The sequence below is a fragment of the Arvicola amphibius genome, chromosome 5, assembly GCF_903992535.2.
Source record: "Arvicola amphibius chromosome 5, mArvAmp1.2, whole genome shotgun sequence".
Classification (NCBI taxonomy): Eukaryota; Metazoa; Chordata; class Mammalia; order Rodentia; family Cricetidae; genus Arvicola; species Arvicola amphibius.
In genome coordinates, this window is record NC_052051.1 from 114,049,403 (window position 1) to 114,075,599 (window position 26,197).

The following is a 26,197-nucleotide window of genomic DNA, read 5'->3' on the forward strand; positions in this document are numbered from 1 at the left end:
CCTAAATTGAAATATATCCTATTCAGGTCAGTGTCTTATATAGATTTATATCTTCTATAGATTTCTATCTCTAGAAAATTAAAGTGTTGAGACCCATGAGTTTTAACCTTTCATTAACATATTTTATTGCCGGGCGGTGGTGGCGCATGCCTTTAATCCCAGCACTCGGGAGGCAGAGGCAGGCGGATCTCTGTGAGTTCGAGACCAGCCTGGTCTACAAGAGCTAGTTCCAGGACAGGCTCCAAAGCCACAGAGAAACCCTGTCTCGAAAAACCAAAAAAAAAAAAAAACATATTTTATTAAGAAGTTAAGAAACGAACCTGGACTGGGGATGTAGTCCAGTTTCTAAAGGGCTTGTCTAGTATGCAAGAAGCACTGAGTTCTGTGCCCAGCACCCCATGAAACTTTGGTGGTTCATGCCTGTGATATAGCACTCGGGGCAGGGGAATCAGACATTTAGGGTCAACCATGGCTACACTGTGAATTCAAGGATAACCTGGGGTAAATAAAACCCTGTCTCAAACATGAAAAGGAAAGAAAACCAGTTGTGTTGGGTAAATATCCTGCAAAACATTATTTGAATACCTCTGAGGTACAAATATTAATATATAATACTTAACATTAAAAGTATTATTTCAAAAGAGGGCACACATACTTAAGGGGTTGTGAAGGAGAAATTAAAGGAAAAATGAGCCAAACAATGCAGTCTTGGTGTTGCAGATTATCAAAGAGGGTAAAATAACTGTCCAATTGCTTTAATCATAAAATGTCTCATAATTTGGGGAGCTTTTAAAATGGTTACAAAGTGTGTGAGATTGGTTTGTAGAGAGTTAAATTTATTTAACTTTCTGTCTTATGGAAACAAATTACACAGAGACTCTTATTTTCTGAACCCATTACTTAATGGACAAAGTGGGTGTGTCTGTTTGCTAATGAATGCTTTTTCAAAGGTAAGAAATTATCCCCTTTGACTAAAATACATAAGAACCATGTGAGAAAATAGAAATCTAGGCAGATGAACTCCAGAAAGTACCTGAAATTTACAAACTAAGAAGATAAATGAGACTACCACATTTGCTCACAGGAGGTGAAGTTCCTTAGAATAAAATAATGTGGAATGTTCTTCCACATAAACTACTTACTACATGCTTCAAATTCTACATTAAATCTCCCTCCCACGTACATCCAGCCCTCTGTGATTCCAGGAAGAAAGTCAATCGAACGCTAACAGACTTTGATTTCTTAAAACAATATCTGCAAACTGCCCTTTGGATGACCTGTTCTTAGAATCAGCGGTTCCCTAAATATTGTTTCTCTCAAGATTCAGAACCAACACTGCAAACCCAAAGATGAACAGAGTGTCATTAGCAATCACAACCCATCATTGGAGGTGCACGAAGAATCTGTCATGAATTTTCCTAATCTACACCTCACTACTGCATATTTACAAAGTTTATATTGATGACAGTTGGGGCTCTGTAAATATTTAAAACCTACATGAAAAAAGAATTTATATTGTATTAGAAATTGATTTTCTGGTAAGACGAAAGATCACACACATTTAATCACTAGTACAGAGTGCATACCTGCAAAATATAACTTTATTTTGCAAAGCGGAAAAACCTGTTTGAGAGGCTGAAGGAATAAACAAGACAATTTTTAGTGTTGTACATTTACGGAACCCATACTTACAGTTTGGGGCCACATGATGTCGCTCTTTACCATAAAATAAATCCGACAGAAGACAGACCAAAGGAAAAACCATTTCCATTCTTCCCGGAAAGCTGCATACACCATCCCGGATCTGAACAACGGAGGATGCAGTGGCGATGGACTGACGGATTAGAATTCTATCTCTGAGAGGATCCCTAATCAGAACAAAGGATTGTGCACTTGAGATGGATTTTTTCTGGGGAAGTGGCCAGGAATCACGGCGCCTGCTTTTCTCTTTTTTGCTTCTTGCAATCTGGAAGGGAGGGAACAGCCAGCTCCACTACTCCATCCCCGAGGAGGCCAAACACGGAACCTTCGTGGGCCGCATCGCGCAGGACCTGGGGCTGGAGCTGGCGGAGCTGGTGCCCCGCCTGTTCAGGGTGGCGTCCAAGGACCGCGGGGACCTTCTGGAGGTAAATCTGCAGAATGGCATTTTGTTTGTGAATTCTCGGATCGACCGGGAGGCGCTGTGCGGGAGGAGCGCGGAGTGTAGCATCCACCTGGAGGTGATCGTGGACCGGCCGCTGCAGGTTTTCCACGTGGAGGTGGAGGTGAGGGACATTAACGACAATCCTCCCATATTCCCTGCGACACAAAAGAATCTGTTCATTGCAGAATTAAGGCCTCTTGACACTTGGTTTCCACTAGAGGGCGCATCAGATGCAGATATCGGAATCAATGCTCTGCTGACTTATAGGCTAAGTCCCAATGACTATTTTTCTTTGGAAAAACCATCCAACGATGAACGGGTAAAAGGTCTTGGTCTTGTATTACGAAAATCCTTAGACCGAGAGGAAACTCCAGAGATTTTTCTATTGCTCACAGCCACCGACGGAGGCAAACCCGAGCTGACCGGCTCTGTTGAGTTATTCGTTACAGTGCAAGACATCAACGATAATTCTCCAGTTTTTGACAGATCCCTCTACACCGTGAAGTTACCAGAAAACGTCCCAAATGGGACACTGGTAGTCAAAGTCAATGCCTCTGATTTAGACGAAGGTGTGAATGGGGATATTATGTACTCATTTTCGACGGATATTTCACCAAACGTGAAACGCAAATTCCACATAGATCCAGTTACAGGACAGATTGTTGTAAAGGGATCCATTGATTTTGAAGAATGCAAATCCTATGAAATTCTCATAGAGGGCATTGACAGAGGACAAGTCCCGCTTTCTGGACACTGTAAAGTTGTTGTAGAAGTTGAAGATATCAATGATAATGTCCCAGAGCTGGAATTCAAATCTCCATCACTTCCAATCCTAGAGAATGCTCCAGTGGGCACCGTCATCGCGCTCATCAGTGTGTCTGACAGGGACATGGGTATCAACGGGCAGGTGACCTGCTCCCTGACCCCTCATGTCCCCTTCAAGCTGGTATCCACCTTCAAGAACTACTATTCGCTCGTGCTGGACAGCGCCCTGGACAGAGAGACCACACCTGACTATAAGGTGGTGGTGACAGCCCGGGATGGGGGCTCGCCCTCGCTGTGGGCCACAGCCAGCGTGTCCGTGGAGGTGGCTGACGTGAACGACAACGCACCTGTGTTCGCGCAGCCCGAATACACGGTGTTCGTGAAGGAGAACAACCCGCCTGGTGCGCACATCTTCACGGTGACAGCGATGGACGCAGATGCGCAGGAGAACGCCCTGGTGTCCTACTCGCTGGTGGAGAGGCGGGTGGGCGAGCGCTCGCTGTCGAGCTTCGTGTCTGTGCACGCGGAGAGCGGCAAGGTGTTCGCGCTGCAGCCCCTGGACCATGAGGAGCTGGAGCTGCTGCAGTTCCAGGTGAGCGCGCGGGATGCTGGTGTGCCTTCCCTGGGCAGCAATGTGACTCTGCAGGTGTTTGTGCTGGACGAGAATGACAATGCGCCGCTGCTGTTGGAACCCGAGGCGGGAGTATCTGGTGGAGTGGTGAGCCGGCTGGTGTCAAGGTCAGTGGGTGCGGGCCATGTGGTGGCGAAGGTTCGCGCGGTGGATGCGGATTCCGGCTATAATGCATGGCTGTCTTATGAGCTACAGTCGCCGGCAGGCAATTCCCGTAGCCCTTTCCGGGTGGGTCTGTACACGGGCGAGATTAGCACCACGCGCATCTTGGATGAGGCGGATTCGCTGCGCCAGAACCTTCTGGTGCTGGTGAAGGACCATGGTGATCCAGCAATGACTGTTACCGCCACGGTGTTGGTGACGCTGGTAGAGAATGGCCAGGTACCAAAGACTCCATCACGAGTGTCCACGAGTGTCACAAACTCGGAGGCATCACTGGTAGATGTCAACGTGTATCTGATCATCGCCATCTGCGCGGTGTCCAGCCTGTTAGTGCTCACCCTGCTGCTGTACACTGCGCTGCGCTGCTCCACTGTTCCCAATGAGAGCGTGTGTGGGCCTGGAAAACCAGTAATGGTGTGCTCCAGCGCAGTGGGGAGCTGGTCGTGCTCTCAGCAAAGAAGGCAAAGGGTGTGCTCTGGGGAGTACCCACCTAAGACTGACCTCATGGCCTTCAGCCCCAGTTTGTCTGATTCCAGGGACAGAGAGGATCAATTGCAGCCCACAGGGGATTCCTCTGGAAAGGTCAGTCTTACTATCATCTTTAATTTGAATTTTCATATGTGGTTTATCACTTTCTTCACAATTTTATTTATTACTGGACATGGGATTCTTGCTTGGTGGTCATTTTCCTTCAGGACTTTGAATATATCTTCTAGCATGCAAATTTTCCACTGAGATATCTTCTGATAAGCTTTATCAGCGTTCCCTTGTATATGTTCCTTGCTGCGGTCAAAATTCTCTCTTCATTGTTGACTCTTAGCAATTAGCTTGTAGATGTGGCTTTACTTAGTTTCATCCTAGCTGACCTATGTTAAGGTTCTTTGCTCTATCCATTTCATGCCCAGATTTGGAGCATTTAGGCCATACTTTCTCTAAGATTTCTGCTTGTTTTTCTCTTCTCTCTCTGTGAATAACAGCCCACATATTGGCTCAATTTTTATATCCCGTAAGTCTCTTAGTCCTTCTTCAGTCTTTAAGGTTCTGTTTTAGTTTTTACTCTCTTCCTGAGTAAATTCAAACATTCCACCTTGGAGCTACTGTGTCTTTTCTTGGTAATGTGTGTTGCTGAATTTCATTAGTGGTCAACAACTCCATCTCTGTTGCAATTGTTTTTTTGTTAATGTTTTATTTTCTTGAGTTCATTGGACATTTTGTGTTGGTTACTTAAACACCGTCAGAATTCATTGGTCTCTGTGTCTTCACACTTGCTTTTTGTAGATAGCAGAACTTCTTTTTTGTTGTCTTGTTTCTTTCCCCTGTTGTTATATGGTCTCGACATCCCCTTATTTGTAGAAAAAAACCCAGCCACCTCTCCCAATCTTTCTGGCCTACCTTTGTGCAGGTTGAGGCCCTTATTTGTCAATTGTCTAAGAACCTGGGCTCCATCCAGCCATTTGGGCAGATGTATATTCTCTGTAGTTTTATGCCAAAAGTCCTAGCAGGAGTGATGCACTGATTGCTTTTTTCCTGAGCTCATAAACGCTGCTCCCATTGGTGTGGGTTCATTGCACTGTGACTACCGTGGAGTGGGTTCATTGCACTGTGACTACCGTGGAGGGCAGTGTCCCCTCTCCACTTTCCTCTTTTCCACACAGGGTCTTTCTAGAAGGCCTGACCGCAGGGAACTCATTAAGTAGGCCAGGCTGACTTGGAAATCACAAAGATCCTCCGACCCCTGCCCACAAGGGCCGGGATTAAAGGTGTGCATCCACACCCAGGTGCAACATTTTGTTGTTGTTCTGAGTCATTTCCAGGCACCTAAAACCTTCCGTGCTCTATCAGGGTGCCGATTTGGGTGACGCAGGAAAGAATTTCTTGATCTTCCCGCTGAGATGTCGTAACATTGGGTCCCTGGTCCACTCTTCTCTTCTCCTCATGAGAGAAGCTGCTAGGGTAGGGCACCTAAACTGCAGGCCCTGTGGCCCATTGACCTCTGCTGGTTTTCCTCACTCATCAATATGCTGGCTTACACTTGTGCTCTGAGTCGTGAGACAGAGACCAACCCTTCAGGTAGTGCTCTGCCCCCTGAAACGTAGGATGCAGAATGCACGTCCCACTCTCCATCTCTCCTCAGAGAGATGGCGGAAGCTGTTGCTTCTCCCTGAGTGAGTGGCACCATGCTGAGAGAAAAGAATATGAAGAGAAGTCCTTGCATTTCTTGTCTGCTTTGGAATGGGAGTTTTGAGCTCATCTGGAGGGCAGAAGTGTCTTGCTTCATTTTTAGGTTTCTCTTGATTGGCACAAGGTGGTGTAGTCATGGCAGAGTGTCCTGTTTTAGGGAAAGAAGGGTCTGGAACCTCATACGACCCCTTCTTACTGATGTCTGTAGCTCTAATGTGAGCCTTAAAGTCATATTTTCTTTTAGTTTTCTCTTTGGTTTCCTAGAGATTATAATGCACACTGTGGACTTGTTAAAGCATAAACCAATACTTGTAATGTACTGTAATGTTGAGTGGACCTTGGGAAATGATTCATCTGCTCCCACTCCATGATACACTCGTGCTTTTGAATTGGGTACAGATCCTAGACATACAATGATTACTTTTGTACCGTTAATGCCCATTTATGCTCGTGTTTCTTCTTAAAAAGTTATTTTTCTTCTGAAAAAGTTCTTCAGTATTTCCTTTCCTATGGTTTGATAATGAAGAAATCCCCATGTTTTTGCACGTTCAGATGTAGTATTTCAATTCCACCTTTGAGAAATAGTTTTGCTAGGTATTAAATGCTGAGTTGGCAGTTATTTTTTCCCATAACTTTCAAGATAACTTTTTTATAGTTCTTTCTTAAGAATATGACAACTGAATTTATTATTGATAGAGTGTGATTTTTCCTCTTTTTAGCTCTTTTTAAAATTCTTTCTTTGTTTTGAAATTGTCAATAACTTTACATTACCTGATCAGCTTTGATTTACTTTTAAATTTTTCTTTGAAGTTATCACAACATTTTGTATCTGTGAGTTGATACTTTATCAATTTAAAATTAATATTTATTAGTATACCTTCAAATATTGCTTCTACCTTGCATTACTCTCCTGAGAATCACAGCATATGTATGTTAAATCTTTTCTCCATATACTTCATTTTGCATCGAATTTGTGCTTTTAAGTCACTGATGCTCTTTGCTGCATGATTCTTATGTATGTTATCGCAACTTTTCCCTTACTTAGTAATGTTTTCTTCTCCTCTTCTTCTTCTTTGATTTTTTTAGACAGTTTTTCTGTGTAGCCCTGAAACTTGCTCTGTAGACCAGGCTGGCCTCAGACTCTGAGATCTGCTTCCTCTGTCTCTGGAGTGTTGGGTTTAAAGGTGTGGACCACATAAATGCCTTACTATTTTCTTATTTGTCTGGACTACCATCCACATCATCAACTGAATTCTTCACTTCCATCAGTGCCCTTTCAGTTTTAAAGCCTTGCTTTCCTTTTTTTAAAAATTAGAGATTTTCAAAAAATTTACTTTTGTGAATTTAATTAACACAATAATTATAGTTATTCGTGACCTCTCAGGTCATTGAATCATCTGTCACCCCATGTTTTTCTTCTCATAACCTTCTTATTAGGTCCGATAATATTGAATTGAATTCTAGATTGTACACGGAAAGCTGCAGTTGTCCTGAATGATAGTTTCTTTCAGAGAAGGATAACCTACTAAAATATTTGCTTGATGTGCAATTAGGAAATATGCTTGTCATTATTGAGAAAGATTGAATTGAAATAAATATTAGTTTATTTTTCACTCCTGTGCTACCTGTAATGGTGAGTGTTATGAACATTTAAGCTGTGTATCTCTTATTCATTTCTTTTACTATACTTCGTCGGGCAACACAGAGAATCATAGTGTGCGGGGGTAAAGGCATGCACTACCAATCTCAGCTACCACCAAAACACCCAGGAAAAGTACCAGTGAGTTGGATCAGCCAAGAAAGTATTCCTTAATAACTGACTGAAAGAATGACTTGGAAGATTTAAAGATTCTTTCCTTCATGTCTTCTGTGGGATTTAGAATGTAGCAATGGAGAAAGAAATCCTCAAATTAAGAATCAACTACAAAATCAACTACAAATACGGACTTGATTCCAACAGATGCAAAGATGAGTCATATGTTAAGAGACTTCTATCTTCCACACATCTGTATAAAAACATAAACTCTTTTCCATATTAGCAATGCCTTTTCTCCATTGACTATACCATTGCCTTTACTGGATCCTAAATATTTTTGCTGCACACTACTTCTCAATCAATATTAGGATTCTATTTGTTGAATAAATGTAAGATAAGTGATTATACAATTTACATATTAATGGCAACTCGAATAATTGCTACTTGGATGCTGTATCTTGACAATGGTGTGAAGTTGCTTACCAAATTGTATGACATCTGGACAATTAAAGTCTCCACATTAGAGTAATACAGCATAAAAATTGGTAGGTGTTGAAAAAGATTAAAGGGCTAAATGCTCATAAATTTGGATAGATTTCAAAAAAGGAACCCAAGTTAGTATCCTATTAAAACGCTTAATTATTTTAGAAGATAGCATCAATAAATCACCAGTATTAAACACTGAAATTTAGAAAATTCTCTTCAATTAATACTGAGGCAGTATAAGTCCATTAAGGGGATACAGAAAATTTTTTTAAAATTAGGTGATAGATGAATATGAAAACAACACTACTCTACAACTAACTATCGAAAATAATAACTATTAAAATTTTTTTCTTAGATCAGTTTGAGTATAAACTCCTCTATAAACAAAATAGGTAACACAAATTATTGGGGTGTCTTTACTGAAGATATGTCGATATGCAGTGGTATAATCATGTTGATGTTTTGCTTTAGGTTGTCTTTATAAAGTTAAGTCCAATTGGAAGACCATCAGCAGAAAATCTGGGGATTGGGAAGTAATGCAATTAATGTAGAAAGTCTGGTTAATAAACTGATATTTAAATAGAGAAGAGGGCTATACGGAGGCATAGAAAACATGTAGTTGAAATTGAGTAGTATTGAGAAATATTTCACTAATAAAAGGTAAGTGAATAAAACAGACCAAAATAAAATACTTACCCTTTCAGCCACATGATGTCGCTAGACACCACGATATTTTCTTCTCTTCCAACGTCAAAAGGAAAGGGAGAATACGTTTTACTTAGGAAAAGGGCCTTCCATTTTAGACTCTGCTACAGAAGCTTACACACAAAAAAAGCGAGGATATTAAATTGGAATTAAGTTTGCAAAGGATTTTCTTGGTGCTGCAATAAAAACTGGAGAAGTGGAACAAGATTGCGATGCTATATTCCCAGCAAGGAAGTCCGGGATTCCGGCGCCTGCTCATCTCCTTTGTGCTCCTCGCAGCCTGGGAGGCAGGGAGTGGCCAGCTCCACTACTCCATCCCCGAGGAGGCCAAACACGGAACCTTCGTGGGCCGCATCGCTCAGGACCTGGGGTTGGAGCTGGCGGAGCTGGTGCCCCGCCTGTTCAGGGTGGCGTCCAAGGACCGCGGGGACCTTCTGGAGGTAAATCTGCAGAATGGCATTTTGTTTGTGAATTCTCGGATCGACCGGGAGGCGCTGTGCGGGAAGAGCGCGGAGTGTAGCATCCACCTGGAGGTGATCGTGGACCGGCCGCTGCAGGTTTTCCACGTGGAGGTGGAGGTGAGGGACATTAACGACAACCCGCCTAGATTCTCCCGACCAGAACAAAGATTACTTATTTTAGAGTCAAGAATGCCAGATTCGCGGTTTCCAGTAGAGGGCGCATCTGATATGGATATAGGAGTCAATGCAGCTTTGAGCTATAAAATAAATCCTAACGAATATTTTGACTTGGATGTTAAAAGAAAGGAAGAGGAGACAAACGTTTTACAACTAGTTTTGAAGAAACCCCTAGATAGAGAAGAAACCCAAGAGCATCGTTTGTTACTGATTGCAATCGATGGAGGGAAACCTGAACTAACAGGTACTGTACAATTACTGATTGATGTATTGGATGCAAATGATAACGCTCCGGAGTTTGATGAATCTATTTATAACGTTAGATTGTTGGAAAATACACCCAATGAGACATTAGTAGTTAAACTTAACGCTTCAGATGCGGATGAGGGAATTAATAGTGAAATACTGTATTTCTTCAGTAATCTTGTTCTTGATGATGTAAAATCGAAATTTGCAATAGATTCTACCAGCGGAGAAATAAAAGTTAAGGGGGAGCTGGATTACGAAGACCGCAAATTATATGAAATTAATATTGACGCCGTGGACAGAAGTACATTCCCACTAGCAGGACACTGTAAAGTTATAGTGAAACTAGTGGATGTAAATGATAACGTGCCAGAGATGGCTATAACATCGCTGTTTTTGCCTATCAAAGAGGATGCTCAATTGGGGACTGTCATTGCCCTGATTAGTGTGTCTGATGGCGACTCCGGCGCTAATGGGCAGGTGACCTGCTCCCTGACTCCGCATGTCCCCTTCAAACTGGTGTCCACCTTCAAAAATTACTATTCGCTCGTGCTGGACAGCGCCTTGGACCGCGAGACCACGCCTGACTACCACGTGGTTGTGACTGCCCGGGATGGGGGCTCGCCCTCGCTGTGGACCACAGCCAGCGTGTCCGTGGAGGTGGCTGATGTGAACGACAATGCGCCCGCGTTCGCGCAGCCCGAATACACGGTGTTCGTGAAGGAGAACAACCCACCTGGCGCGCACATCTTCACGGTATCGGCCATGGACGCAGATGAGCAGGAGAACGCGCTGGTGTCCTACTCGCTGGTGGAGAGGCGGGTGGGCGAGCGCTCGCTGTCGAGCTTCGTGTCTGTGCACGCGGAGAGCGGCAAGGTGTTCGCGCTGCAGCCCCTGGACCATGAGGAGCTGGAACTGCTGCAGTTCCAGGTGAGCGCGCGGGATGCTGGTGTGCCTTCCCTGGGCAGCAATGTGACTCTGCAGGTGTTTGTGCTGGATGAGAACGACAATGCGCCCGCCCTGCTGGGGCCTCAGGGTGGTGGAGGAACCATTGAATTGTTGTCCCGATCGGTGAGCTCAGGCCACATAGTTGCAAAGGTGCGTGCAGTGGACGCGGATTCTGGCTACAATGCGTGGTTGTCCTATGAGTTACAGCCTGCGGCGGGTGCTGCGCGCAGCCCGTTCCGCGTGGGGTTATACACTGGTGAGATCAGCACCACACGTGTTCTAGATGAATCGGACATGCCGCGTCAGCGCTTGTTGGTGTTGGTGAAGGACCACGGCGAGCCAGCACTGACCACCACTGCCACCTTCCTGGTGTCTCTAGTGGAGAACAGCCAGACACCGAAGGTCTCGTCTAGGGTCCTGGCTGGAACCTCTGGCTCAGATTCCAAGCTGATGGATGTCAACGTGTACCTGATCATCGCCATCTGCGCGGTGTCCAGTTTGTTGGTGCTCTCGCTGCTGCTGTACACCGCGCTGCGCTGCTCGGCGGCGCCCACGGAGGGCGAGAGTGGGTCGGGGAAGCCCGTGCTGGTGTGCTCCAGCGCGGTGGGGACCTGGTCATACTCGCAGCAGAGGCGACAGAGGGTGTGCTCTGGAGAGGGTCCGCCCAAGACCGATCTCATGGCCTTCAGCCCCAGCCTACCTCAGGGCCCCAGCTCTACAGAGAATGTGAGTTTCTTAATCAAAGTGTATTTTTTTCTCTTTAACTCTTTTGCATTGAATACCTGAAGGCTTTCCGAGTGATGATTTTAGCTTTTAAGAATTAAATGTTACACACACACAATTAACCTAACAAATTCATAGTCTACTTTTAGTTGTTCCGTTTCCTGTTCTTTAAAGTACAATGCTTACAAAAAAAGCTATTTTTGGGGGCCTGGAGTGACCCCAGGCTTATCCCCATTGACTCAGTGGTTATGAGTACTGGGTGTGACATGAGTTCAATTCCATCTACCTACAGGATGGCTCATAACCATTTGAAACTTCAGTTCCAGGGAGCCAACACCCTCTGACTTCCATGGGCACATGGTACACATACATATATGCAGGTAAAACATTCACACATAAAATATTTAAAGTGATAGCTTTGGACACATCTTTACACTGAATGTGGATTGCAGTCACTGTTATTGCGTAAGATGTTTTATTAGTTGATACAGCAACCTTCTATCTTAACCTAAAATATTTTCAAGTCTTTTGTGGACATGGAGTGTATGTATGTGTGTGGGTGTGTGTGGCCTGCTCATGCATTATTCCCTTGAGATGCAGTCTGTCACTGAGCCTGGAGTTAGGCTAGCAGAGAGCGACCTCCAGCAATCCCTGTTATCACCCCTGCATGTGCTGGGACTAGTCAGGACCATATGTGGCTCGTGGGTTATTGGGCTTTCAATGGGGGTCATTACACTTGCATAGCAAAGTTTCTTTTTGTTAAGCCATATTTGTCTTTCTCCTTCCCTCCCTCCCTCCCTCCCTCCCTTCCTCCCTCCCTCCCTCCCTCCCTCCCTCCCTCCCTCCTTCCTTCCTTCCTTCCTTCCTTTTTTCCTTCCTTCCTTTCTTTCTTCTTTTGCTCTTTATTTTTTTTTTGAGACTGAGCTGAGCTATGTAACCCAGGCTGGCGTTGACATCATGATTCCTCGGCTGCCCTCAAACTCTGAGTCCTCCTGTCCTAGGCTCCCTAGTGGTGGTTTACAGGTATGAGAGACTGCACTCCGCTTGTAAAATGTTTTCATGATTTCTTGTCATTTAAGCATACTCACACGTAATCTAGGGCATATCATAGAACAGAGTGTAAGACACGCTTTTAAATGTTTCTTTCTGTCAGTTTTGAGACAGGGTCATACATGTAGCCCCTGTTGGCTTGGGACTATTTATGTAAACCAACTGAACTGGAACTCACAGATATCTATCTTGCCTCTACCTCCCTAGAGCTGAGATTAAAGGTGTGAGCCAGAAAGCATGAGTTAAATTATTTATTCTTTATAAATTATTTTTATGACTACATATCAATATTTTTACAAAAGCCCATCAACTATACTTTTTTCTTTCTGTTGAATTGCAACTATTTTATTTTTATATAAAAGTTTAATTTCGTTTTTCAGTCATATTTCTTTAGTAAACAATTAATTTAATCCTTGCCTAAATAGATTATCACACCTATGGTTTCATAATTTAAAACTTTATTGTTAAAAATTTCATTTTAGTAGTGTTTTCACTTGGATATACATAGCTATTTTTTAAAATTCTTGAAACAGAAAGGATTACAGTTAAAATTTCCTTTCGATTCCCATAACAGAACATCATATTAATAGAGAACAATTCATTTCCCCCTAAAGGTTAGCATTGGAATTTGGAGGAACAATGATGTAGTTGTTCAGAAACTTGGGTACAGTTTCACCTTAAATTATTTGTGTTGACAGACAATTATCACATGTACTCACTCATAGGTGGTTTTTAAAGAAAGCCAGCCTACAAACCACAATCCCAGAGAACTTGGACAACAATACGTACACTAAGAGAGATTTACATAGATATAATCTACATGGGAAGTAGAAAGTATAAAAAGACAAGATCTCCTGAGTAAATTAGGAACATGGGGACCTTTGGTGAGGATTGATGGGAGAGGGGAGAAGCAGGGAGGGAAGCAGAGAGAAATGTAGAGCTCAATAAATATCAATAAAAAATTATTTGTGTTGAGAAGTCCTTGTGAACCCCTCTGCTCTGAAAAATCCCCATGCATTTTGTCAGAAAACATAATGTTTGTTGCTTTGCATTTTAAATTAGGAAATAATATAAAATTACTATTATAAAAACTCTTCTCTTGGGTTTATTGTTTACAAACATAGGTAAGAGTCCTTGCCATTGAAAAATAAAAATTCTCTTGGTCCTCTTTTTGCTGTTTTGGGCAAATGGGTGAGCTCAACAGGTAATAACCATTGCACACCTAATGTAGGAGATGTTAGGTCCCCTTTTCTGGCATTGCCGATGTTTAAAATTCACGTGTGCATTTCCTTTCATAGTTACCCATTCAATCTAATTCCAAGTGCGTTTCCTTCCATAGCTACCTCTTCTATCTTGCTCTTTGGATATTTATAATACAGTGATCAACTTTAGGGAGGTCTTAGAATTGAGAATAGCTTTTGCTACACTATTGGTTAATTGCAAATACCTATCAACTTTTAAAAATTAGGTTAATTTAGTTTTGAAAGATAAACTTACTGCTTTGTATAATTTCTATAAAATTTTCCATATGGTGGAGGAAGTTATTTGTTTATAAAGAGACTGACTAATCATATTTTCGTATAATCTTCTCTCTCAACTGGAATAAACAATTTAAATAAATAAAATGAGAATCTGTAAGCTATTTGTCAGCAAAAGATCAGCATTTTTTCTTTCCATATAATTTTATTTTACATAAAGGATTTCAGTAATGTTTAATCATTTTTAACTTGGAAACAATAAGATTATCACAACAATTCCAGTTGGATTGTACAACTAATCTTTAGAAGATTTTGAAAAGTAAATATGATGTTTAATGTTTGCTAATTTTTGCTGGTTGGTGTTTCCTGTAGGAAGTACACTTTACTTAGATTAATATATATGCATTAGTTACTATGGAAAAGCTTTGCCAAAAAGACTAGCTCAATATATAATTAATGTGAGGCTTATATTATTCTAAGTAAAAAAAATGCATTCAGGGGTTTGTTATTGCTTAGCAAATGATGTTTTTGTTGGCACAAATTACTGTAAAGGAAAGTCTTGGGGAAATATCTACTATATCTGGGTTAATTATTTGAAGATAGCATCTCACAAAAGGAAGAGCTTTGTATTATCATCGTGAGGCTTAATGTATGTCAGAATAGTGGCAAAAGGTGGGATACCATGCTTCATTTGGAGGTCTTACTGTTGACTTGCTTAAGTTTGAAAAGAAGTTCAACCATCTCCAGTTGGCGAATTAAGGATGAAATAATGGTAAAGTTTATATTTGACCTGACTTTAATTATGAAGGTAACATTTTTTACAGGAATAGTTGAAACTATTAAAAGCCCGCTTTATGCTGGGGTCCTGCACAGTGGTAGAGCACTAACCCAAGACCTTGAATTCAATCCTCAGTCAAGAAAAAAACAAGATTAAACTAAGGCTACTTTTAGGAGGCAATTGCAAATATCCTATATTCTCTACAAAATATGATTCATACTGAAGAACAATTGAAAATAATTGTTTGGCTTATGCTTTTATTATCAGCAACGTATGTTTAGAAACTAACCACCTACTGAAGATGCTTTATAAAATACATACCTTACAAAATAATAAAAAAGAATTTATTAGCAAGGAGAAATTTTTGAGAAACAGAAAATGTTATGATTAAAATGAGATCAAGCTGTGAGTCTCCTAGAAGTAATTCTAATAATAAATTTCTAGTTTTAGTAATTTAATAAAATTTATACTCATAAAGGTAAGCATGGTATATGTGAAAGATAGAGAATCTGTGGGCTGACTTTGAATAAGATCAATAAGGAGGCAGAGAAATAAAAATCACTATAGGTGATAGAGAGAATGTTTATGTCATTAAAACAAAATGTTAATTTTCAAGCCCTGAATCTACTAATTCTCTAATAATTGCTAGCAATGCTTGCGTGTTAAACCAATTGCTTTCTAAGAGTCATATATAAATGGAATTGACAGAAACATAGAAGGGGGGATGCAGATGTGGTTTGGGGGATGTTTGGAAAGGTATCACATGAACGTGGGAGAAGATGAGGCCCTCTGAAGGGAAGGAGTATAGGACGAAGTTGAGGTTTAGAGAAAAAGATGGAGTCTTCCGGAATAGCATACAAGAGCAATGAAACACAGCAGGAATAATTTCTGGCAGAAATTAATGTGATGAGATTGGGAAGTTATCACTATAGACTGAGCATCGATGGAGAAATGCCATAGCGATAGGTTCACTGGCACGTTCCCATGTCCTGCTCCCTGCTCTCAATTCTGAGATGCAAACATTTTGAGTTTGAGAACATCCTGGGCTTCACAGTTTAGGGTGAACCCGATCTTCAGTGAGAACACATTATAAATTTAAAATCTTTCACACACTATGCATTAAAACCATGCTCAATTATCACAAGAAGGACCCATAAGCATGTGTGATACAAGGAACAAAGTAACAATAAACATCAGCAATCTTTTAAGATTTAAAAATTTAGACAATTATAATTTTTTAAAATCAGGGAAGTGTACATATTTTCCACTAAAGAAATATATGGACAAATTAATTTTGTACCCAAATTATGGAGAATTGCTCACCTTCTTATTTCCAAGATTAGATTATACCACACTTAATATTTATAATTTGGATGAGAAAATGCTAAAACGTTTAAAATGCTAAAAACGTTGTTTCTCCGCGAATAAATAAAGACCATTCTAATTCTAAATTACAAAAAAAGAAAAAAAGAACACAATACGAAAAGAATTGGCCCTGAAAATTATAAACACCTGGAGGATTTGCTATCAAGGTAAGTGAGGATATACGAATTCGTGTCTTACCCATTGGAGCCGCATGGTGTCGCTGTCTACCACGGAGTTACATCTAGCCAGCACACAAAGCCCTTTCCTCTGGTAGCTGTAATTTTCCATGACTGCTGAATGATGGCGAATGCAGAAGAACTGAATCGATAGACTTTGAATCATACAGAATTTTACGGACTGAAAAAAAATCTTCTAATGGAAGTAAAGCAAGAAGCATCTGACATGGATTTTACCACTGAAGGCAGGCTGGGAACACGGTGTCTGCTTCTGTCACTTCTGCTCCTGGCAGCCTGGGAAGCTGGGAGTGGCCAGCTCCACTACTCCGTCCCCGAGGAGGCCAAACACGGAACCTTCGTGGGCCGCATCGCTCAGGACCTGGGGCTGGAGCTGGCGGAGCTGGTGCCCCGCCTGTTCAGGGTGGCGTCCAAGGACCGCGGGGACCTTCTGGAGGTAAATCTGCAGAATGGCATTTTGTTTGTGAATTCTCGGATCGACCGGGAGGCGCTGTGCGGGAGGAGCGCGGAGTGTAGCATCCACCTGGAGGTGATCGTGGACCGGCCGCTGCAGGTTTTCCACGTGGAGGTGGAGGTGAAGGATATTAATGATAACCCTCCTGTGTTCTCGGTAAAGGAGCAAAGAATGTTAATTTATGAATCCAGGCTGCCAGATTCCTTGTTTCCACTAGAGGGCGCATCTGATGCTGATGTTGGATCAAATTCTATCTTAATCTATAAACTCAGTCCCAGTGAATACTTTGGGCTAGATGTGAAAACAGACAGTGATGGTAACAAACAAATTGGACTCTCGTTGAGAAAATCCTTGGACAGAGAGGATGCTCCTGAGCATAAGCTGCTCCTGACAGCCACGGACGGAGGCAAACCTGAGCTCACAGGCTCTGTTCAGCTGCTGGTCACTGTGCTGGATGTGAACGATAACGCCCCTACTTTCCAGCAGTCTGAATATGAAGTGAGAATATTGGAAAACTCACACAACGGAACGACGGTTATTAGACTGAACGCTTCTGACAGGGACGAAGGAACCAATTCAGCAATTTCTTACTCTTTTAATAGGCTGGTGCCGCCCATGGTTCTTGAGCAGTTTAACATAGATACAGATACAGGAGAGATCATAATTCAAGGGAACTTGGATTTTGAACAAGTCGATGTCTACAAAATCCGCGTTGACGCGACGGACAAAGGACACCCTCCGATGGCGGGTCATTGCACTGTTCTAGTGAAGGTATTGGATGAAAATGACAATGTGCCTCAGATCACATTGACTTCCTTATCGCTGCCTGTTCGAGAGGACGCTGCACTGGGTACGGTCATTGCTCTAATTAGTGTTTCAGACCTGGACTCTGGAGCCAACGGGCAGGTGACCTGCTCCCTGACTCCTCATGTCCCCTTCAAGCTGGTGTCCACCTTCAAGAATTACTATTCGCTCGTGCTGGACAGCGCCCTGGACAGAGAGACCACAGCTGACTATAAGGTGGTGGTGACTGCCCGGGACGGGGGCTCGCCCTCACTGTGGGCCACAGCCAGCGTGTCCGTGGAAGTAGCTGATGTGAACGACAATGCACCCGCGTTCGCACAGCCCGAATACACGGTGTTCGTGAAGGAGAACAACCCGCCTGGCGCGCACATCTTCACGGTGTCGGCCATGGACGCGGATGCGCAGGAGAACGCCCTGGTGACCTACTCGCTGGTGGAGAGGCGGGTGGGCGAGCGCTCGCTGTCGAGCTTCGTGTCTGTGCACGCGGAGAGCGGCAAGGTGTTCGCGCTGCAGCCCCTGGACCATGAGGAGCTGGAGCTGCTGCAGTTCCAGGTGAGCGCGCGGGATGCTGGTGTGCCTTCCCTGGGCAGCAATGTGACTCTGCAGGTGTTTGTGCTGGACGAGAACGACAACGCACCCACGCTGCTAGGACCTTGGACGCAAGGATCCGGTGGTGTAGTGAGCGAGCTTGTGTCCCCCTTAGTGGTTCCCGGCCAAGTTGTCACTAAGGTGCGCGCAGTAGATGCAGACTCTGGCTACAATGCGTGGCTGTCTTATGAACTGCATCCTTTAACCGGTGGAACGCGGAGTCTGTTCCGGGTTGGTCTGTACACAGGCGAGATAAGTACTACACGAACCCTGGAGGAGGCGGATGCTCCGCGCCATCGCCTATTAGTGCTGGTGAAGGACCATGGGGAACCTGCGCTGACAGCCACTGCCACCGTGTTAGTATCTCTGGTTGAGAACAGCCAAACTCCAAAAGCCTCTTCGCGGGCGTCAGGCTCCACTGGCCGGGAAATATCTTTAGTGAACGTTAATGTGTACTTGATCATTGCTATCTGCGCGGTGTCCAGCCTGCTAGTTCTAACCCTCATGATATACACTGCACTTCGGTGCTCAGTGCCGCCCACAGACGGCGGGTGCGGGTCTGGGAAGCCCATGCTGGTGTGCTCCAGCGCGGTGGGGACCTGGTCATACTCACAGCAGAGGAGACAGAAGGTGTGCTCTGGAGAGGGACCACCCAAAACCGACCTCATGGCCTTCAGCCCGGGTCTTCCTCCTTGTCCTGTAGTGGGCGAGCATCCGGATTTAAATGAAGAGCATTGCTCAAGAGTAAGTCCAAAATTCATAACTGTCTTTACAATTTAAATTTTGTACTGTTTTTCTATACTTAGTTTCATATTTTCTCAGTCTTTAAATTTCTATTCATTTCACTGGGCTAAGTACTTTCATTTTATTATTTTCCTTATAATCTTCATTTGTTTTGATCTTAGATGTAAACGGAATTAAATACAATTATGCACATTCTACACTCTATAGTTTTAAAAACCAAGCGCAAAATGTTATTACACTTGTCCTTTTCTGCCACTTTATTCCGGTTAGTGTTAATATTTTCCTAAGTAAATACATAGGGTGTTTGCGTTTTTGTATTTTAACACTGGGAATACTATTTTGAATATTTTTATAGAACATTAAAATCATAATACAATTAGGTCACACATTCTTTTCTCTTTGTTTTTTTTTTGTTTTCTTGCTGTGTGTGTGTGTGTGTGTGTGTGTGTGTTGAGACCAAGGACATGCCAGGCAAGCACTCTATGAAAGATCTTTATAAAGGTTTATCCTCTTTTGAATGAACACTCATACTATGTTATTTCTGTATTCTTTCGCTAGTCATTGTTATTTTTAGAGGACCTTGAGCTCTTTTTTTAAAAGTTATTCTTGAACCATTTAGTGATAAAGGACAATGAGTTAGGTTGCATGATTCTTGCAAAGATGATTTCATAGTCATTAATAGACTCGCTCCATCCGTAATTATTACCCAGTTTATTAGTGGTCCAGATGCTGTAGAAACAGTAGTTGGAGGGAACTCAGACTTTAATCCAGTGAACTCACATAAGGTCAATGGTCCATTGTTGGCCTCACTGGTTGCTCCCTTGTCTAGCGGGTGCAAGGCTCTAGGTTCTACCTACTGGAGGGAAAACCACAAAGAAACAAACATAAAGGTCAATGTACTTCTGTGATGTTGCGATTCTCTTATCTTCGGAATTCATTTAATGGGTCTCTGCATGGAGTACAAGCTTATTCCCTCTCTTTCTCCATGTAATTATTTGCACTGTTTACTGGTTCTCTACAAAAAGGCAGCTAACTAGTGTCTCAGCTGTGAGTCTTCAGGACATTTCTCTTGCCAAATTCCACCTATGCTTCTTAGTTTTGAAGCATTACACCGGATGTTTATGCGGTTAGTTCTCTGTTTCAAATCTACAAAATTTAGAATATAAATAATAGAATCTGTCATGCAGAAATTTTTTTTTTAAAATTTGTAACTTGTCACCGGGCGGTGGTGGCACACGCCTTTAATCCCAGAACTAGGTAGGCAGAGGTAGGTGGATCTCTGTGAGTTTGAGACCAGCCTGGTCTATAAGAGATAGTTCCAGGACAGGCTCCAAAGCCACAGAGAAACCCTGTCTTGAAAAACCAAATATATATATATATATATATGTATATATATATATATATATATGTGTGTGTGTGTGTGTGTGTGTGTGTTGTTACTTCTCAGGTGCTTATAATAGTGTTTGTCAAGGAGTGGCTGCTTGATTAGTGTGATTTCCATATTATTTTCATTTTGTGTAAAGTTATTTGTTTTGTTATTCTGGGAATGTTATTCTGACATACCACTAGCATTTTAGTGCTGTGTAGTTCTTTTAGAACAATTATTTCTGATGTTAACTGTTGAATTAAGACTTCAGCAATAGAAAAGGTTTTCATTTCAAAGGACATTCAAGGCACAGAAGTGACTCCCCGAGATAGCCTTAAAGCCTTAACTTTTTCTATCATGTATTTTCCCTAGAAAATAGACCATCCTAAGCTCCATATCATATTTGCTTCCACTAAACCTGGTCAGTGTCGGTAAGAGGACTAAGTTGGAGTTTCTGCTTCTAATGTCTTCATATTTTCACTCTTGGAATGGCGTAAATAATTAACCCAGTTTTCTTTGTTCTACAAAAAGAAGTGCAGACTAATGTTTTTAACACATACTTGATATAGTATCAAGATGAAAAATTCTCTACACTCTTCTATCTACTTAAGAGTAACAAATTTACTTCTGGGCACACTAATCAATAAACAGCACAGTTTGTGCCAGATGGTGATGGAACATGCTGAGATTAATCTCAGCACTGAGTTTGGGACCAGTCTGGTCTACAGATTAAGTTTCAGGATGAACAGGGCTACATGGAGAAACTCTTGAAAAATGAAGAAGGAAAAGGAGGAGGAGGAGAAGGAGAAGGAGGAGGAGGAGAAGGAGGAGGAGGAGGAGGAGAAAAGGAAGAAGAAGAAGAAGAAGAAGAAGAAGAAGAAGAAGAAGAAGAAGAAGAAGAAGAAGAAACAAGAACAAGAAGAACAACAAGAGAGAAGAGAGAAGAGGAGGAGAAGGGGAAGAGGAAGGAGAAGGAGGAGAAGGAGGAGGAGGACAAGGAAAATTTGTATGGATAATTATATGTAGCAACCCGAACACCTCTCACTGTTTTAGAAGTAGAAAAAAAATCTATGGCCATGTCCAACAAGTAAAGCATTAATAAAAGTATAGGAGGACTTCATAGACCAGTATCTGCCAAAAATCACTGAGTCAAAGCCCAACCTTCAAGAATTCCATATAGGGCTGGAGAGATGGCTCAGAGGTTAAGAGCACTGGCTGCTCTTCCAGAGGTCCTGAGTTCAATTCCCAGCAATTTTATGGTGGCTCACAACCATCTGTGCTGAGATCTGGCACCCTCCTCTGGCGTACAGGCATACATGGAGGCAGAATGTTGTATATATATAATAAATCTTTAAAAAAAGAATTCCATATAAAAATAAAGATATAATGTATATAATGTTACAGTCATAGAAAGCAGAAAGTTATGAGACACAAGAAAGGTAAATAAATTACAGCGTGCCTGAACATTACTGTCCACCCATCTCACTAGCTGAAGGAAGTTTCCAGATTATTGATGAGTTTCCTGGCTATAAATAGAGATGTTCCCTTGGGAGAATATTGACAATAACCAGTATTTTGGGGGGAAGAAATAACTTTAAGTAAATGGGTGCACAGCAAAATTCCAATTGAATCTGAAATCAGGAACAATCCACTTGGGTTGAAGGGTATGTTTCTCATAGGAGAGAGTATGAGATAAGAGAGGAAAAGTATTATAAAGAGGATTTTCTTGGGTAACTATTAGAAAAATTGTTTACTCATCTATAAAATCATTTGAAAAGTACCAAACGTTTGAAGCAATGGTAATAAAGATTCATAAAGTTGACCATGAAGATTAACTAGGGAATGAATGAAGTGTGATGAGAAGCTTTTACAATAGATAAGCGGAGTGCCGATCATTAAAAAATTGATGTGGTTCAATATTAAACCTGGGAAACATTAAAACACATATATAATTTTCTTACTTGCATCTGGGAACATTGGGTGAAACATTTAAGAAAATGGCATTTGTGAAACAAACCCTCAAAAGATAAAATATTCAAAGACATTAATTATAAATTGTGGAAAGCAAGATGGGTGAGCAGTAATATTTAGCTAATATAACTGATCTATATTATGAAGAAATAACCACCATGATGTTGGAGACTGAAAACAGGCATGTACTCATAAAAACAAGATGTGGAAAGAGTAAATGAACACAAGAAATGTGAATAATGTGAACAAGAACTCCTATAATGGAATATATAATCCTGTAAAGAGAATTTCACAATACTTGCTTTGTAAGAAGTTACTTTAACACAAAATCTTGTCCCAAAAATCCCCAAACTTTTCATATTTTATTCAATAGAGATAGATAAAAATTGTTTATAAACTCTCCTTCTTGACATTAAAAAGATGTTTTTTAAAAGTTTGTCTTAAAGAGATCTATATGTCAAACTGCCTGGGGACAAAAGTGTTTCTAATAACAAAGAGGAGAAAATTACAGTCAAAAGGAAATAAATTCAAATGCTGTTATTCAGCCAAGAATTCCATGAAGATGCATGAGAAATGTTGCTCTACATGTTGACAACAAAGAAGAAAAATTTCAATTTAAAATACACCTTCCATTGCTTAACTGTAAAGTTAAATTTTGTAAATTCTACTTACTACTTCGGCCACATGATGTCGCTCTTAACCACTTAATAGTCACGACTCTAAGCCATTCATTTTCCTTTAGAAAGACTCCACTAGGTTTCACTCTTCGGTTGCTCAACAATGGCCAGCATCGCGGGATTGGAATGAAGAGATAAAAAAATAAATATCTAAAATCTTACATAATTGTCGTGAATGAGAATAAGACGTCAGTAATTTGAAATGGTAAACCTGAGAGGATTCAACTGGAAGAGCCGACAATTACTTCTGCTCCTGATAAGTCTGGCAGCCTGGGAGGCAGGGAGTGGCCAGCTCCACTACTCCGTCCCGGAGGAGGCCAAACACGGAACCTTCGTGGGTCGCATCGCTCAGGACCTGGGGCTGGAGCTGGCGGAGCTGGTGCCCCGCCTGTTCAGGGTGGCGTCCAAGGACCGCGGGGACCTTCTGGAGGTAAATCTGCAGAATGGCATTTTGTTTGTGAATTCTCGGATCGACCGGGAGGCGCTGTGCGGGAGGAGCGCGGAGTGTAGCATCCACCTGGAGGTGATCGTGGACCGGCCGCTGCAGGTTTTCCACGTGGAGGTGGAGGTGAGGGACATTAACGACAACCCTCCCCTGTTCCCAACCACACAAAAGACTCTATTTATTCTGGAATCCAGACTGCTTGACTCGCGATTTCCACTAGAGGGCGCGTCAGATGCAGATGTCGGTTCCAATGCTCTGCTGACTTACAGACTGAGCGCCAATGAACATTTCTCTCTGGACGTACCACCAAACCACGAACAAGTAAAACCTCTTGGGCTTGTTTTGCGGAAACCATTAGACAGAGAAGAAACTGCAGAGATGCGCTTATTGCTCACGGCCACCGACGGAGGCAAACCCGAGCTGACCGGCACCGTTCAGTTACTCATCACAGTGCTGGACGTCAATGACAATGCTCCGGTTTTTGACAGATCTCTCTATACTGTGAAATTACCCGAGAATGTTCCAAACGGGACCTTGGTAATCAAAGTCAATGCCTCAGACTTAGACGAAGGCGTGAATGGGGACGTTATGTACTCATTTTCTAATGATATTTCCCCAGATATAAAATCCAAGTTTCACATGGATGCTGTGAGCGGAGAAATTACAGTTATAGGAGTTATTGATTTCGAAGAAAGTAAAGCTTACAAGATTCCATTAGAGGCACGTGATAAAGGCTTCCCACCACTGCCTGGACACTGCACAGTTCTTGTGGAAGTTGTAGATGCTAACGACAACGCTCCACAGCTGACTGTCAGTTCCTTGTCGCTCCCTATATCTGAAGACAGCCAACCTGGAAGAGTTGTCACCTTAATTAGTGTTTCTGACCGTGATTCTGGTGCCAACGGGCAGGTGACCTGTTCTCTGACCCCTCATGTCCCCTTCAAGCTGGTGTCCACCTTCAAGAATTACTATTCGCTCGTGCTGGACAGCGCCCTGGACAGAGAGACCACACCTGACTATAAGGTGGTGGTGACAGCCAGGGACGGGGGCTCGCCCTCGCTGTGGGCCACAGCCAGCGTGTCCGTGGAGGTGGCTGACGTAAACGACAACGCGCCCGCGTTCGCGCAGCCAGAATACACGGTGTTTGTGAAGGAGAACAACCCGCCTGGCGCGCACATTTTCACGGTGTCAGCGGTGGACGCGGATGCGCAGGAGAACGCGCTGGTGTCCTACTCGCTGGTGGAGAGGCGGGTGGGCGAGCGCTCGCTGTCGAGCTTCGTGTCTGTGCACGCGGAGAGCGGCAAGGTGTTCGCGCTGCAGCCCCTGGACCATGAGGAGCTGGAGCTGCTGCAGTTCCAGGTGAGCGCGCGGGATGCTGGTGTGCCTTCCCTGGGCAGCAATGTGACTCTGCAGGTGTTTGTGCTGGACGAGAACGACAACGCGCCCGCGCTTCTGGGGCCTTTGACAAATGGGGCTGTTAGCACAGTGAACGAGGTGGTTACTCGCGCTTTAGTGCCTGGTCAAGTTGTGGCGAAAGTTAGGGCGATAGATGCGGACTCTGGCTACAATGCGTGGCTATCCTATGAGCTTCAGCCAGCTGCGGGTGGAATTCGTAGTCCTTTCCGCGTTGGTCTGTATACGGGCGAAATCAGCGCCACTCGCGCTCTGGAGGAGACAGATGCATTGCGACAGTGCTTTATAGTGTTGGTGAAGGACCACGGAGAACCTTCGCTGACCGCCACAGCCACGGTGTTGCTTTCTCTGGTAGACAGCGGCCAAACACAGAAGGTATCAGCTAAGGTGTCTGTTGGAGCCTCCAGCCTGAATCAGGGGCTAGTGGATGTCAACGTGTACCTGATCATTGCCATCTGTGCCGTGTCCAGCCTGTTGGTGCTCACGCTGTTGCTGTACACCGCGCTGCGCTGCTCGGCGACGCCCACAGATGGAGCCTGTGCTCCGGGAAAGCCCGTGCTGGTGTGCTCCAGCACGGTGGGAACCTGGTCATACTCACAGCAGAGGCGGCAGAGGGTGTGCTCTGGAGAGGGTCCGCCCAAGACCGACCTCATGGCCTTCAGCCCCAGCCTACCTCAGGGCCCCAGCTCTACAGACAACGTGAGTCTTAAATATTTATTCCCTCAGGCTTGAGGAAAAGCGTTTAGCTGTTTTTCATGAGGCATCCCCATAAATTCCAGCACCAGAGAGATTGAGGCAGGAAGATACTTGATTTTGAATCTAGTCTGACTTACAAAGGGAATTTCAGGCCACTTTGGGGTTCTCTTTCATAAAGTTGGTAATTTACGTGGACCTATAGTTTTGATAAATAATTTGCTAATATGAACAATGTCTTTACATAGCCGATTCCCAAAATTAAGTGTTTGCATATCTAGTGTGCTATTCATTGCCCACACCTCTTAGGATAGGTGCCAGTGCCCATAGCACGATAGGTAAGCTCCACCCAATTCTATCTTTATAAATCCTACAGTGAAGTAATTTAAATACATATGTTGACCCATTGATCGTTCTCTGTATTGTGCATATTCTGCCACAACATGTATTTCAACGTTGTTGCTGTAATTTCTTTACCCTAGAAGTTGAATTACTTCTATTTCTTACTGCAACAATTTATATTCTCCAATCATATTTGTGAAGCACTTTCTTTTTTTATCTTATTTGTAGGATTGTGTTTGCCATGTTTGCAATTTTAATATTATTTTAAAATATAGCCTTAAATATACTTACATATTGATTTATTTGACCCCTTTGTATAGGAAGTTTATTCACATTCAAAACAGAAGAATCAACCCTAGCATACAGTGAAAGTCTTCAGCTTTTACACTAAAGTATTTACCTCTCTGAATTCTGGGAGGTTTTGGTTTCTGTTGTATATACTAAAACTATT

General features: G+C 42.8%; 4 protein-coding genes across 4 annotated transcripts; all 4 read left to right on the plus strand.

Annotated features, from left to right (window-relative positions):
• The first annotated feature begins 1,898 nt into the window (after positions 1 to 1,898).
• LOC119815329 (protocadherin alpha-4) lies at positions 1,899 to 4,436 on the plus strand. Its single transcript, XM_038331461.1, has one exon. The coding sequence runs from the start codon at positions 1,899 to 1,901 to the stop codon at positions 4,434 to 4,436; it is 2,538 nt and encodes an 845-aa protein (XP_038187389.1).
• Positions 4,437 to 9,011: 4,575 nt separating this feature from the next.
• Positions 9,012 to 11,447, plus strand: LOC119815330 (protocadherin alpha-5-like). The gene has a single exon (XM_038331462.1). The coding sequence runs from the start codon at positions 9,042 to 9,044 to the stop codon at positions 11,445 to 11,447; it is 2,406 nt and encodes an 801-aa protein (XP_038187390.1). The 5' UTR covers positions 9,012 to 9,041.
• A 4,983-nt stretch (positions 11,448 to 16,430) lies between these two features.
• On the plus strand, positions 16,431 to 18,798 carry LOC119814416 (protocadherin alpha-6-like). Its single transcript, XM_038330118.1, is given in 2 exon segments — positions 16,431 to 18,722; positions 18,724 to 18,798. Coding segments are annotated over 2 exon segments (2,367 nt in total).
• Positions 18,799 to 22,274: 3,476 nt separating this feature from the next.
• Positions 22,275 to 25,443, plus strand: LOC119815331 (protocadherin alpha-7-like). The gene is given in 3 exon segments (XM_038331463.2): positions 22,275 to 22,278; positions 23,115 to 23,150; positions 23,153 to 25,443. Coding segments are annotated over 3 exon segments (2,331 nt in total).
• The last annotated feature ends 754 nt before the right edge of the window (positions 25,444 to 26,197 follow it).

Excerpts from the sequence above, each read along its gene's own strand:
- LOC119815329 (XM_038331461.1), top strand. The coding sequence starts at position 1,899 with ATGGATTTTTTCTGGGGAAGTGGCCAGGAATCACGGCGCCTGCTTTTC.
- LOC119815330 (XM_038331462.1), top strand. The coding sequence starts at position 9,042 with ATGCTATATTCCCAGCAAGGAAGTCCGGGATTCCGGCGCCTGCTCATC.